The 14,597-nt window shown below is 43.9% G+C and overlaps 1 protein-coding gene across 1 annotated transcript in view; it reads right to left on the bottom strand.

Annotated features, from left to right (window-relative positions):
- The window catches only part of GEM (GTP binding protein overexpressed in skeletal muscle), a 9,024-nt gene extending 3,211 nt beyond the window's left edge, over window positions 1-5,813 (bottom strand). Inside the window, exons 1-3 of the mRNA XM_009324421.1 lie at window positions 5,722-5,813; window positions 3,630-3,972; window positions 384-460 (exon numbers count right to left, since the gene is read on the bottom strand). Coding sequence (XP_009322696.1) covers window positions 384-460; window positions 3,630-3,963 — 411 coding nt within the window. The 5' untranslated portion in view covers window positions 3,964-3,972; window positions 5,722-5,813. The remainder of the gene's footprint in view (window positions 1-383; window positions 461-3,629; window positions 3,973-5,721) is intronic.
- Window positions 5,814-14,597: the final 8,784 nt, after the last annotated feature.

Genomic DNA, 14,597 nt, shown 5'->3' with positions numbered 1-14,597 from the left:
ATGGGTATGGTTTGAATCACGGTTATACTAAAAGTAATTCCAATGCGGTGATGGTATGAATACTTCACCGCAAAGGAGGGCAAAACTTGCCCCAGATAATTCATTGTGCTGGCTTTAGACTGGAATGAACATGGTCTGGAAAATGGCTTGAATGTTTTGTTTTATCATTAAAAAAATAAAGAAGGCTTGCGCTTCTCAGGCTCACACTGCACAGCCGTTATACATGCTTGGCTTGGTGCAGGGATGGGGTCAATCCTATATTTTCCCTGATGCTGAAGTATGGAAAACACCTACTTTCTTTCCCAAAAGATACCTACTTTTGATATTAGCACTCACTCATATGCACCTTTCTTTTGGCATTTGACTAGAACAAATAAAAGTACCTTATTATCCCACATGTCGAGCAGTATAATGGTTGCACTTTCCCCATCCACCATCAGGGTTCTTTCATACGTGTCTTCTGGAAAGAAAAGCAGAAATGTTGGGAATATATTATTTTGTGGCATCATGCACATTACAAAATCCAAGTAGTTAAACACGTATAATTTGTTCAAAGTTCAAGTTATTGAGCCAAATTTTATGCTGGCTTACATTCAGTTCTTTCCTCATTTCCATCAGCACTGAACCTGCCCTCTGTTCATTACTGGTTGTCTTACTTTCTATGATATATGAAGGAGGCAGAAAGATCAGGAAATGAAATGTTCATTATTTTGGCTGATATTCCCTTTATCTTATGTGGGAGAGAGAAAATAGAACCAGTGGAAGAAATAACCAAAAAGGCTGAACATTTGCCCCATGGGAGCAGCAGAGTCCAGCAAGGCTGAGTAATGGAAAATATTTGCTTTCGCTTTAGCAGGGACAGTTTACGGGTGAACAGTCACTGCTGCTGAGAGCAATACAGCTAACGGCCTACCAAGCAACGAGGACAGGGTTTTGTGAGACCAGAGCTAGCCTAGGTCTAGCTAGTTTTGTGAGTTTTAGAGAGGCTGAGACTTCTGTTGCATTCTAGTTCTCTCCCATTTCAAGGTTTCCCACATTACTTTTGATATCAAAAAGCAAAGGAATCAACAAACCACAGAAGTTCAGTTATTTTGTTATTTTCAGTTATTTTGTGGCCTAATATTCAGGCCACAAAAATTCATACCTAGATTATAAATGCCATGTGACAAAGTTCTGCTTAGATCTGGGGGAGCCAGATCTTCCCACTCATAATTTCGATCAACCCTTGCTGTGAAATCTCAGTTTACCTTCTGCTTCAAATACTAATCTTCCTTCTTTCCACAAACCTGGAGACATTTGCATGAGCAATATGGGGTTTGGACCCACCTCTAGTCTTGTGTGGCTAGTCAATGAAAAATGCCAGGCTTTGGGCTTCTGACCAAACCACCCCTCTCATTGCAGTGTTTAAGGGGTCTGTCCCAACCACGCTTGTAGATAGGACTGTGTCTTAACCCTTGCCTCATAAAACTTCTGCTGGGCATTCATGGAGTGAACTTTCCCCTAAATTGTAATCAGAGCCTTTTCCTCGAAGCCAGGAATCTACATCCATGTAAAAGAATGAGCCAAAAATAATACACATTTTAAATAAAATCAAAAGGACCCCAGACTTGACACAACTTAAAATGGAGAGATTAAAAACACAAAGCTAATCAAGAGGAGCAGTTTCCCTTGCAGGCCCAATAGCATGACACTTCTGTTCGTGAGTTAGATTGATCTTACAGTCGGTTGCAAAGCCAGTCCATAAAAGCAGCTGTATTCCCTCTGTGAGTTGGCTACCCTGAAAACATCCCCTCTTGTAACATTTTCCAGTTTGCAAGTTAAAGTTTGGAGAATAGTTTCTTCAACTGATCAAGCATCTGCATGGGAACAAGCTCCATATACACCAGAGGACAACATCCAGAGGACTCCTTCTCCACTCTGTTACACGTGGAGGGGCTACAAATACATAATCACACTCCTTGAAAATAATACACCCAAATGGTCATATTCAGCACTGATTTGCACCTTGGTCAATCCTAAGGGACTTCTGTAGGACATGAAACACACTGAAAGCGAGCAATTAGTTCATCTCATGCTTATTTTGAAGCTGACACTAAAAAAGGAGAGAAATACAACAATAGAAAGTTTCTGATACCTCAGAAGAGCTGTCCTTGGCTACACTCCAAGCAATATTGCTGGGAGTGTGAAGGAAAGAAGAAACCATACAGCTTCTCTCGGAGGAGAAAGAAACTGTCTGACAAGGGTATGCAAAGTAAATCAGCTGCCTTTTCTGACTGCTTGCCCAAGGGTCCTACTCTAGTTCACTGGTGTAGCAGTAGGAAACCTTTATCAGCTGGGGAGCTGGTGGGTTTACAGGAAAAGTTGGTGGTAGAAGCTGAAGGCAAAGCACGCCTGAATAACTCATTCAGAGCGAGTGCACAGTGAGGAACTTCAGATCCCCAAAGGCACAAAGATCTGTGCCCCGAGTCTGTGAGAGCAAGCAAGGAAAATGTGGGTCCAACCTTCCTGATGCTGGCCTGTATTAAATCCTGGGTAAAACCTCTCCTAACCGGAGAGGTGAAGACACAAAAAGCTGTCCTGCCTGTGCTTCACTGAGGACTGGAAGAGAAGCCCAGAAACTCTCTGTGCTAGAACTGGCACCATCGCACCGAGGGAGTACAGGCAGGAGAGGGAAGGGATACAGGAGAGACAGGGAGAGTCCTGCATACTGACGAGCAAAACCAGCCAGCAACTGCACGTCCTCCAAAGGTGACAGCGTCTGCCTCCTTAGAGCCAGGGCAAATTTCTGTTGCAGCACAACCCTTCCACATCAACATCTCACAAACAATATAGCTCAGGGCTTAGTGCCACAGCTTCACCTTCTGCATGATCTGATCTTTGGGATTAAAGAACATTTCACAACCCTAACTATAGCAGAGGAGAGTAACGAGGGGGAAGCGTCAAAGAAAGTCCTACAGCTTGTGCCTTTTTCCCCCATTTGGGCAACGGGAATTTTCCTACACTGACTGATGAAGGACCTTTGTCTGTTTTTCCCCTGGGGGAACCCGTGCTGGGCAAGTAACATGAAACAAGGAGGAGATATATTTTACTCAAACTCCATACAGCCTACGCTGAGGTAATGTGTTTATACAGAAAGGCTGACTTCTAATGGCAAATATTTAGGAGGTGATTGAAGGACTCAGATTATTATTTCTAAGCATTTCATTCTCGTAGACCATGAGGACCTTCAGTTGTTTCATCTCCCCCACAGAAAGCTGGAGTCAGCCCCATGGAGCCAGTGGTGACACAAATGTTGGACCAGCATGAAAGCTGAACCAGCCTTTTGTGTAGCATCATCACAGGCAGGAATGAGGCAGTTTCCAGCAGGTATTTTGAAATGAAATAACATGGGAATCTGAATTGTTCTCTTTCAGAGGCTTTTGATGATTGTTAGTAAGTACCTTACTCATCTTATTTTGCTTTCTTGTTTTCTTAAGACAGATGCATGCGTTGAATCAGTTTTGATGATCAGATCCAAATGTTTGTTACCTCAATTTTTGATTAAATGGCCTCTCCAATTTTCTGTGCCAATTACTACTGGCAGGGCTGATTGCAAGCAAACACAAACACCCCAGGGCATAACGACTTACCTCCCAGCACCTCACAGTCGCTGTCAATGCTGTCATGCACCCCCGCAAAGATGTTGGCTAGTGAGGACTTGCCTACGCTGTGCTCCCCGATCAGCACCACCCGGTAGCAATTGCTGCCAGACTCAGAGGAGATGACGGAGTCAGACGACTCCGAGGACCAGCTCCTTCTGTAGTATTCATCGGGACTGATGGTGTATCGCTTCTGTGGGTTGTACTCGTTGGAGTCTTTCTGGACCAGCAGATTCCTTCCATCAGCAGGGATGCTCCATCGCTGCTGCTGCTGCTGCAGGCTGCTGTTGTGGGTGCGACGCATGGTAACATTGTTGAGGGTCATTTTTTACCCCTAGTGAGAAATAGGGAAATCACAAGCGTTACCCACAAAACATTTAGAAACGCATTAACACCTCTTATTAACTTCAAGGCAGCATGTCCTGCTCTTCTATAGGGATTTAGTATACAACAAAAGAAAAATGAGACTTTCTGCACTCTTTCGTAGTTGCTGGTACACAAAAAATATTTCTATTTAATGAGTCAGAGGTTTTTTCCTAGGGATGATACCACCCTCACATGCAAAATCCTATCTTTATTTAGCCCTTACAAGCTCACGGCTGTGCTAGGTGCAGCCCAGCCCTGGAGAGAGTGAGGCATTGCTGTGTCCCAGGAGAAGGAAGGGGCAGCGTTCACCAGAGCTGTCCTACATGGGAGCTGCACCCCTGCTGAGAGGCAGCCTACGGTACAGGCAGCACCTACAGGTGCTGCTGCCCATCCTTTGTGCTTAACTGGGGGCAAACAGAGGCACCGGTCCCAGTTGCCTCCAATTCCCAGTGCAGCTGAGCATACGGCACCTTTCACATTGTCTCAGTTAAGAGCTGAAACTTTTGGGAAAGCAATAAGGCATCACTCGCTGCACCCTTAGACAATCCCGATATGACAAAAGAGCCATGTAAGCAAGTCTTGCTACGATGGGGCGGATTTGGGTTTTGTCTATAGCCGGGTGAACAAAGAATGACTCTGCTTCAGGCAGCGGCTTTTTGGCTGGTAAAAGGGAGGACACAGTCAAGTCCAACAGCTTTTCTGAGGAGGTACAGGTTCTAGCTGCTACAGGAGGTAGCGCTGGGAGAAAAAGCTCATAAATTTACAGATATTAAATCAACAACTTCATTTACTGCACAGTCGGCTAGATGGGTTAGCTCTTCTTATCTAAGCATGGCTCTTAATTACATTTTGCTCCGCAAACTCTATTTTGCCTTGCTTGGAGGCAGAGGACAGTGATGTCATTCTCACGGGCCAACAGCTACCATTTTTAGGAAAGTTACTTTGATGCATTCCAGTTCCCAAAGTGACAGTTATTTAGACATTTTGCTTTTTGCCATATATCTGATGTTTCTCGGCCCTCTTCTCCATATTAGTAAATAGGCTAACTGTCCGTAAAATGCACCCCACCACTTTCAAACCTGAATAATAGGTGGTGAACAAAAAAAATACAGAATCACATCAAAACAATACATACAAATAGTTATTCCTTTTCACACAAAACTGCCTGAAAACTTCTTAGAATAAATGCACAGCAGGACATAGAACAAATATACAGAAAAAACACACTCTATCTGAACTTATTACCGCATACGAAATATTTTCTCTGTGATGCACAGTACTTAGTGGCAAAATGAGATTGTTTGCCTAGTCCTAGTCACAGTAACTTTGTCAGCAAGAAATACATCTAACTAGAAATCACGGACGAAGCAAAGACTGCTTCACAAACAAAATGAAATATTTACTGCAGTCGAATTTTAAAATGCGTTTTTTCATTGCTGAAAAGACCAGATGAGAAAAGCCAGCTCTGATTCAGTCAAACAACAGAGCCTAACTCACAACTTGCAATAAACAGTCACACGCTAAACAGTCGCAAACATGAACATTTTACGATTTCGCCCCTAACAAATTATCATCCTTCATTAAACAAAGCCAAACGAGTCCCTATCGCACATTGCGTTCCAAGTTCAAACTGGTTTTGATACCCCACACTGCATTTAGCTGTCTGGGTCTCTAGCATCGACAGTAAAAGACTGCGTCTGAACCAGTGCTGCCTTACTTCTGCCAGGTCCCTCCAGGCAGCCAGGTCCTTTGCTCGCGCTGCCCTGCTCTCTCGGTGGGCTGCGGTACGCTGAGCTGCTCAGCCGAAGTAAATCCTCTCCTGCTTTGGGGCTGCCTCTTTAATTCTTTCTCAGCAAACCTGGTTTATATTAAGCCCATCTGATCAGAGACAGGGCTTTTCCGTGACGTGGTTGGTCTTTCCATACAACAGCCAGCCCCCAGCTGGGAGGAAGCAGACATGCAGGAGAGCAAAAACTTGCAAACAACCTCAAAAGACTTACTCAAAATCATATGATTGTCTTAATATTGCCAGTAAAATAAACACATTTGGTTTTCACATGATGAAAACAGGAAAGTGGAAAAAACCAAAATAATACATGCCATTTCGCCTCACTCAGTTTTTCATTCAAATGTTATCAAAATTAATGATGTTTAAAAAATTACATATTTCATTAATGCATAAAATGCTGTAAATATATTATGTTCTCTGTCTGCAAAATGCAGTTAATCCCCTGCTGGACAAAACAATTCTTTGGAATAAAATATCTGAATGTTATTTTGAAATCATCCTAAAAATAGGAATATTATTCTGTTTTTTTTAAATATTACAATCCAATATATACAATCCTATTTTTCTCTGTCAACCTCCAAGTGACTGCACCCAGTTTCCTGAAATGCATAATCAGCTCTCACTTCTGCTGCAACCCTTTACTAACAGGGGCTTGAAAAAACATCCAACTACAAATTCAGTGTTACTCCAGCTGGATGGTGGCAAAGATGCATCAGAACACACAAAGTCTGCACAAAGTCGGAGTAGCACAGTGCTGATTCCATCCGCAGTTCATTAAGAAAGATTAATATATAGTGTACATGCCACAAACCCAGGGTCTGCTCCTTAAATTTTTATAATCTCATAACTCATTGGCAGAAGAAATTTTGCCAGAAGGAAAAAAAATCCAAGCCTGTAATGTGCACCACCGGCTGACACTTCTAACAACATATGCAAAATACTTCTTGATCAACAGATAGAGAGTAATAAACTTTCACAGAACTACTCAGTAGTGGTACCACAAGTTATATAAAAGCATATGGAAAGTCTATAGTCAGCCTTAAATTATCCAGATTCTGGATTAACTATGACGAGCTCAAAATCAAGCTCCTAGAGCTTTCCTTTATATTTATAATCTCCTAATTATTCTATCAGCCCCTGAAACCAACAGATGACCAATTCTTATCCCACATGTAGGAAGTCTGAACAACTTTGCTGCTGAGCAGGGGCAAGAATTTATTTTTCCATGTGCCCATCCTTCTCAGTTATGGGAGAGCAAGCCTTTAACTGACAACGTACCTTTATTAAAGGGAGTAGTGATATGCAGAAAAGAATATCTATTGCTATGATTGCAGCCTAGCACTTATTTCACATTCCTCCACTGTAAAATTGATTGTTTTTCCCCTGAAAAACCAGACCTTTATGAAATTCTTCAGTTGAAATCTGCTTGCTTTTTTCCCCCTTTGGCTTTTTTGCATTCCTGTGTCTTTCGTGAGGATTTTCAGGGCCCTCCTGAGCCCACTCTCAAGTTTAAAGAGCCAAGAGCATTTCCCAAAGTAATATGCTCTCATCAATTTACACGGAAATTGTTCAGATCTACCGAGGGGAGAATTGGACAAAAATATGTCCTGATTTTCCTTCACCTGCATTTCACTGCTTGGCAGCAGCTGAACTGGCCCCAAGTCCTGCATCTCCTCCTCACCTGTCCCTTACACAGCAGGCTCCGAGGCTCTGCTGTTGTGCGATAATCCCAAAGAGTACAAAGTGGCGTGTCCCTCTGCATAGGATGTACGGAGCGGCTGTTAATACTCACTGCACAAAGTGCAACGACATCTCTGTTGGGGAAGGTTTATGGCATGGCCAGTGGTTTGCAAGAAAACTTTTGCTGTCAGCGTACTCGGCGCCGCTTCTGAAGTTGCTCATTTTTTTGAAGCATGCTGGAAATCATGTAGGTGAGTGGGTGGCTGGAGTACTGCGCTCTGCACCTTGAGTTCACTTCGCTCACTTTAAATTGTCTGTAATTTGTCACCAAGAGTGAAAAACCAAAACCTGCCCACTGCAGGACTGGAAAGATTTATGGCCAGATTGATCTCAGCAGAACTGTAGGCTCTAACATCTCACCCAAATGTTTAACTTATATCATAGTAGAAAGCTCAGATAGCAGAAATAAACCGAAGTTAGAAAAGCCTTTATGTTTATTTATGGTTAGTGTTAGATCAGGAATTACTAGACATCATCTTCCATATCCTCTTCATAAACTTCAAGGCAGACGAAGAAAACACGGCTCTTCAACCACACAATGCACCTCTTCTATAGAGCCATCCATAAGGATCTCCCCAACCATGGCATGAAGCGTTTGCACTTGGGAAACTTGCACATGTGTTTTCCTTTGTACTGCCTCTTCTGAGCCTATTCTGGTTTTCCAACCGGACAATTAACTCTCCAGATCCCGTTACGTACCACTGTCTGCCTCCATGTGATGAAAAGCTCTTGTTCCTCAGGGAATGCTATCAGCACTCATGAATTTCAATCACTATATCTGTGGGGAAAACTTTTCCTTACTTTTTTTGAAAGTTGGGGAGGGGTGCAGCATTTTCAGCCTCCTGGTACTTACAAGGGAAAACAACAGGTCAATTAATGGAACATATGAACTGAGCCCTTCTCAATAGGGCTGACTGTAGGCTTGGATTTCCAAATACAATCCCATAGACTGATGGAGGCTGATGCAGTCCTGGACGGCTCAGCCCTGTTGCACTCTTCACTGGGCAACACTGCTGCAACTCAAACTGCCTGAGACACAAGCACAAGACAAGAAAAACCATAAGGCCAGGTGCTGTCGTAACACACGAGTGCTCGGTTGTTACTGCCTGGTGCAATATTAAAACTCAGAGTGATTGCTTTTCACCCATCTTATCCATTCTCTGCTTCAATAATCTTACACCTTAAAGGAATGCTCCTTGCAGCCAGGATGAAGTAAACATCACTGAGTAACAGCTCTGCAATCCTTCTCCAGCCAATTACAATTAGACCAGGTGATGCCCAGAGCAATTAGGCATAAATTTTCCATTGGATATAAAACAGGAGTGCTTTTTAGCTGACACTTAATTAGCCATTTTGTATTTATGTATATGAAGGCAAAAGTAGTTCCTCAATCAGCTTCTGGCACGCGGGTCGTGTGTTGAGAGGACCTGAATCAACTTGGAGGGGGAGGGAAATGCAAGGGGGAAAAAGCTCAAAAAAAGCAGGAAAAACAAAATTCAGATTTATTTTAATAGAAACTGAATGCAGAGTGTCTGAAAGAGCACTTTCCCCCTATACATTTAGTAGAAGAGTATGTCTTCATTTTTCCCCTCAGAGGACCTAACTTAGTAGACTGTGTTCCCAACATTTAGTTGCCTGTAAAGGCAATGAATGAAGTCTGCCGCCTTCCTTTCCTCCACACCACTGTGGGCATTTCACATTTTGCTCTGCTTCTCACATCCGTCAGTGCTGGCTGGCTCTCGGCAGTTCTCAGCCCCACCAAGAGCATCAGCTATGGACAGAAATGGTTTTGGGTCTAGGCACGATGCCGGGTTGGATAGCGCCAGGCACACCAGGAGTACCCGCAGTTACTGTAAGCTTTAGGGGAGCTGCTCCAGTGTCACCATCCATTCCTGCATTGCAGCGGGCCACAGGCAGCTCGGTGAGCAAGCGTCAAACAAAAAGCAAAAATATGTGTGCGATGAAGCTGCATGAGGCCCATAGCAATGGGACCGTTAGCTTATGCCCCATCGACTCATGCCCACAACTTGGCCTTTACCTTTCCTGCTTCACATCCAATGACCGGGTGTTGTGGTTTAACCCAGCAGGTAGCTAAACTCCACACAGCCATTCGCTCACTCCCCCCCACCCCAGTGGGATGGGGGAGAGAATCGCAGAGGAAAAAAAAAGTAAAATTAATGGGTTGAGATAAAGACAGTTTAATAGGACAGAAAAGGGAGGGAAAATAATAATAATGATAAAAGAATATACAAAATAAGTGACGCACAATGCAATTGCTCACCACCTGCCAACCAATGCCCAGCCAGTTCCTGAGCAGCGGTCACCGCCACCCGGCCAACTCCCCCCAGTTTATATACTGAGCATGACGTCATATGGTATGGAATATCCCTTTGGCCAGTTTGGGTCAGCTGTCCTGGCTGTGCCCCCTCCCAGCTTCTCGCTGGCAGGGCATGAGAAGCTGAAAAGTCCTTGACTAGTGTAAGCACTACTTAGCAACAACTAAAACATCAGTGTGTTATCAACATTATTCTCCTCCTAAATCCAAAACACAGCACTGTACCAGCTACTAGGAAGAAAATTAACTCTATCCCAGCTGAAACCAGGACACCGGGTAAGAAATTTCATGCTGAGTGAGAAAGGTAACAGGGATAAAACACTGAAATTGGGAGGTATGAGGTAGGGAAATGAAAGATTATGTGCCTGAGGAGAACTCCTGTGGGTCTTAAACGGGGGACAGGGCAGAGAAAGACACTTCGAAATTAAGGAATAATGAAACTTTGATTTATTTTAAGGGAAACAGAGTCAGGAGCACCTGAAAGTGCCCCCCGTCTCAAAAAAGGCTACTGCTCGCCTCAGAGGAGCAGATTTGGTATACTGTTCCCAGCAATTGCTTTCAGAGGATACTGAATTTATTTATTCCAACACCTTCTTTTCTCCCACACCACAGCAGCATTTCTACAATTTTTTTAACTGAGCACTAAAAGCAGAACATGATCCTTTGGTGACGGAGCACAAGGATAGGGGAGAAGCAGTGATCTGTACTCTTTGTGCACAAGATAGCAGTAAAAGCTGCCATTAGAGCTCTCGGGGAATAGGATTGCCTGTAATCAGCTACCTCATTAGAGAACCCCTCATTAGTATATTACTTGCAGATAATCTGGATTCCGATGTACCAAAAGGAAGGTGCGCTCCATATCCGTGCACTGCAGAGCCTTGGTGACTGTAATGGGTGTCCAAAAGGTATTTTCCCCATTAACGCATTAAGCCGGCACAGTCAAATACTCAGCAGAGAGTGAGAAATGAGCAGCCAGAGGAAGTAATGCAGTTCAGTTCATAATAAAATACAAGTTACTTTTTAGTCTAGTTAACTGAAAAGAAAAACAATTAAAACAACTATCAGCTGTGGAAAAAAAAGAACAATGATAAAGAGCAAATGGCAAAACCAGATTATTTCAGTAAGAGTTACTTAGAAAAAGGACTGCCTATTTCCCACCTTTGCACTGAATGACGTTAATGAATTCTGCCAATAATTGTCCAGGGAACAGGATTAAGTCATGTATGACATAAATAAATACGCTCTTCAAATTGAATCAATGCAAAAAACCCCCAACATAATATACTAATAATAGTAGGATGTGAGCTAGCCATAAATGTTCTTCGAATACTGAGCTAAAAAATCCTTCAGACAAATGGCACCAGCACAGACCATTTTTTGCAGCTGGGACCTTTGTATTATGTTACAGTTCTCAGTGCAATCAGGTTCAGGAGCCATGGTCTCCTTTGCAGCTGCAGGATTCACAGGTTTCAATAACTTGATTTTATAGCACTAAGTCATAGTGGTAATTTAACGATAGGCAACTTCTGCATCAGCAAACCCTAGGTTAGAAACTTCGGCAGGATAATCTGGGTCTCCGATCTTCAGAACTGTTGAAGGGAGATCCAGAAAAAGGTCTTTTGCTCTAAACGCAATTTTTTCTTCATCGTGGTGCCCAAGATTCTTACACCGAGTGCAACCAACAATAACTGCCAATACTCAGGGGGCTGGGTTATACTGTTTCAGCTCACACAAAAACACAGAGGAAGCCATCAAAATCCCACCAATGAAAGCAAATTTACTTCAAAAATATTCCATGTGATGGTCAGAGCTTGACGTTCAGGTCCTGATCGCATTTATCTATATGACAAGCCTGCCTGGGATGGGAAGGGAACGCTGCTGAGCTCTCCAACACACCTTGGTTTGCAAAACTCTACCTGGTTTCACATCATTAAAGGGTGTTTTGGGCTCACTTTCTGGGTGGAGGAATCCCATCGCTGGGGCAGGGGCTGACATGGGGTCCCGGGCAGGGTGGGAGAGCTCGGGGGGGGGCTGGACAGGTCTGTGGGTGCCCTCAGGGCCCCGGCACTCACTTGGTGCACTCCTTGAGGAAAGGCAGTGGCACATGGTTGAGGTTCGGCTGAGGCAGAGCTGAGCTCAGCTGGGCCAGTGTCAGTCACGGTCATGCCAGGGCTGTGCAGCCAGGGCTGCACAAGGAGAAAGGTGACGTGTAAAATCGCATGGAACATGATGGTGGCGAAACCAGCTACGCCCTTCTTCCAAAAGAAGATCAGGCCACAGCTGGAGTATGGCGTCTGGGCATCTCATCCCTCCCCAGCCCTCTCTTTATTACACAGACGACTAGCAATAACAAAATCACAGCTAAATATGGTTTGCTTGGAGGGAGCCAACGGCTCTCGTCTTTCCCCGTTTACAGTATCGTCCATCCGGAGCCCCTGGTTCAGCGCTCGGCTGCCCGCTTGCCGCACCAGCACCTAGTAAAGTGATGCTTCGCGCGACTGCTCGGTGACTCACCACCTTGTTTGGATTTTCTGGCTCTGGGGTTCATGTTTATCAGCAAAACACATGCTCTCTCCAGCGTCAGGCTGTAAGCAGATTGGAGCCGTACAAAATGCCTTTGAGCAAAATGGTCTACACGGTCAGGTGTAATTAATGTCTATTTAATTGAACAACAGCACCTCTTTTATTTACACGGCTTTACTCCCATGTCTTGCAGCATGTACTTTTCACTTTTCCAAAGTGGAAGATGTGAAAATGAACATATAAGTGAAGATATGTTGTTTATTTTCTTTTTGAAGATCTAATTCTTCATCTCTGTTGTACTGTGTTCATGACAGAACAACTGAGCACCGGGCCCTGCAGGTAGGATTCACTTCACCTCATTTAAACTACTTGCCTTGGTTCCCAGAGGGAAGCAGACAGGGTTAACCAGGCAGCTCCAGGATGATTCATCTAACGCAGGTTGCATGAATCATGGTGGTGCCTCTCTCCCCACTGACAACAGAGGGAGGGCGAGATGAGTCTCTCTGCACTAATGCTAACCTTAAACTGCGCTGTCTGAAAGCTAGGCTAGCAGTCAAATGAAATGGAGAAATCCCTAACAGTCTAAAGGCTAATTTTTACCAGTGCCTTTTCAGATGGGCAATAAGTAAGACAAGTTTGAGATGTAGTCATTACATATGCAACGCTGAATAAAACTACTCTGCTGTAGTACAGGAGGTGCATAAATGCACAAGCAACTTGGCTACAAAACTGGAGAAACCAGTACATGTGCCATGTTCAGCATACATGGCAACAGGGGTCTTTTCCCTGTAGCTATTGGGACACTTCTGGAGAGGAATTACTTCTGTTGTCATCCACACTGACCAAGCACCAACTGCTGTTTCTTCACAGCCTCTGACATATGGCAGTATGGCTTGCAGATTTTTCTGCCCTGTTTCTGCAAGCCACTGCCTGCTATCACTGTGCATCACCACGGACACGTCCTGCTCCATCCATCCAGCCTCCTGAAAAAAGGAAGATCACAGCCAGCACATTTTTCAGGGAATGTACTCAATAATATACCAGCAGTTACAATGCTGTCAGCCTCAATCTTACTCTGCAAAGCCGGTTCCTTGGCACTGGAGGCTCTTGCATTTCTGTAGGAGCCAGAAAGGGGTGGCACAGCTACAGCAGGGTCTTCTCGAGCCCTCTAGCTGGGACACACACTTATGTCCATGCTCAAGCTGCTGGGTGAGCTCCTACAACTACCACTTGTTTGTCTTTTGCTTTCTCTCTATTGTTTTAATAAAATTTATTCGTTTTGAAAGCAGGCAGTAAACACAGGAGCTGGGCATAATAAAAAAGCCATCATTAATAACTAAAATCAACAATTTTGATGGCTAGTAGAACCTTTAACACTTCCACTGCATTGTGCTCCAGTGCAAATCATACATCTGTAAAATGTATACCTCTGTGATAATGTGTGGGACAACACTGTCCTTTTCAGAAGCAGTGGACTGCAAAGTGTCTGTCACACACATTTTTCCTTCTTTATGGTAATTAACACATTATTTAATGCTTTCTGAGCATTTTCTACACTGAAAGCTACTAAAGTTTTACATTAATAAGGGAGGACTTGTTCTCATGAAGCCAAGGACACTGAGTGTGTTACTGATTCAAAGGTACGGGTGGCTAGAAAAGGGAATGACCGTCAGTTGCTCAAGCACACTTCTCATGTGAGCTGCTCCAAAGCTGTGTACCTGACATGCATTGTTCCTGTGAAGCATGAACTTAGAGGAACTGGTAGGAAAAAGCTTTGATTTCTTGAGCCTGTGGGAGTAGCTACAGCCCTGGTTTTCACAAATCCTCTGTTGCCGGAAGTTTAATCAATGGCCAGGCTGGCAGATTTAGAAGCTAAAAGAAAAATAGCTAATTCAAAGTCACAAGCTCAAGGAACATAATTCTAGCATGACTCATAAACTAGATCTGATTGTTGATGCTCTACAAATGTCAGTTATATGTAGCTCACAATTTGGCCAACGGAGCAGAGCGAGCGAGCCGGCCGCACAGCCACGCTCTCCCTCCCATCGCACCGCACGCTCTCTGCAGCCGTGGTCTGATGGATTTTAAACAATTCTGTCACACTGTAAAGTAAGACCCAACGTACCACAAACATGAACTGAGATGATAAAACGTATCATAGTGAACAAAGAGAGCCATGAGGAGGAACAATAGAGACATCCCATTG

Source organism: Pygoscelis adeliae, unplaced genomic scaffold (assembly GCF_000699105.1).
Source record: "Pygoscelis adeliae isolate BGI_AS28 unplaced genomic scaffold, ASM69910v1 Scaffold145, whole genome shotgun sequence".
Taxonomy (NCBI): Eukaryota; Metazoa; Chordata; class Aves; order Sphenisciformes; family Spheniscidae; genus Pygoscelis; species Pygoscelis adeliae.
The sequence above is the reverse complement of the archived record's forward strand: the minus strand, read 5'-3'. Positions and strand labels throughout refer to the sequence as shown.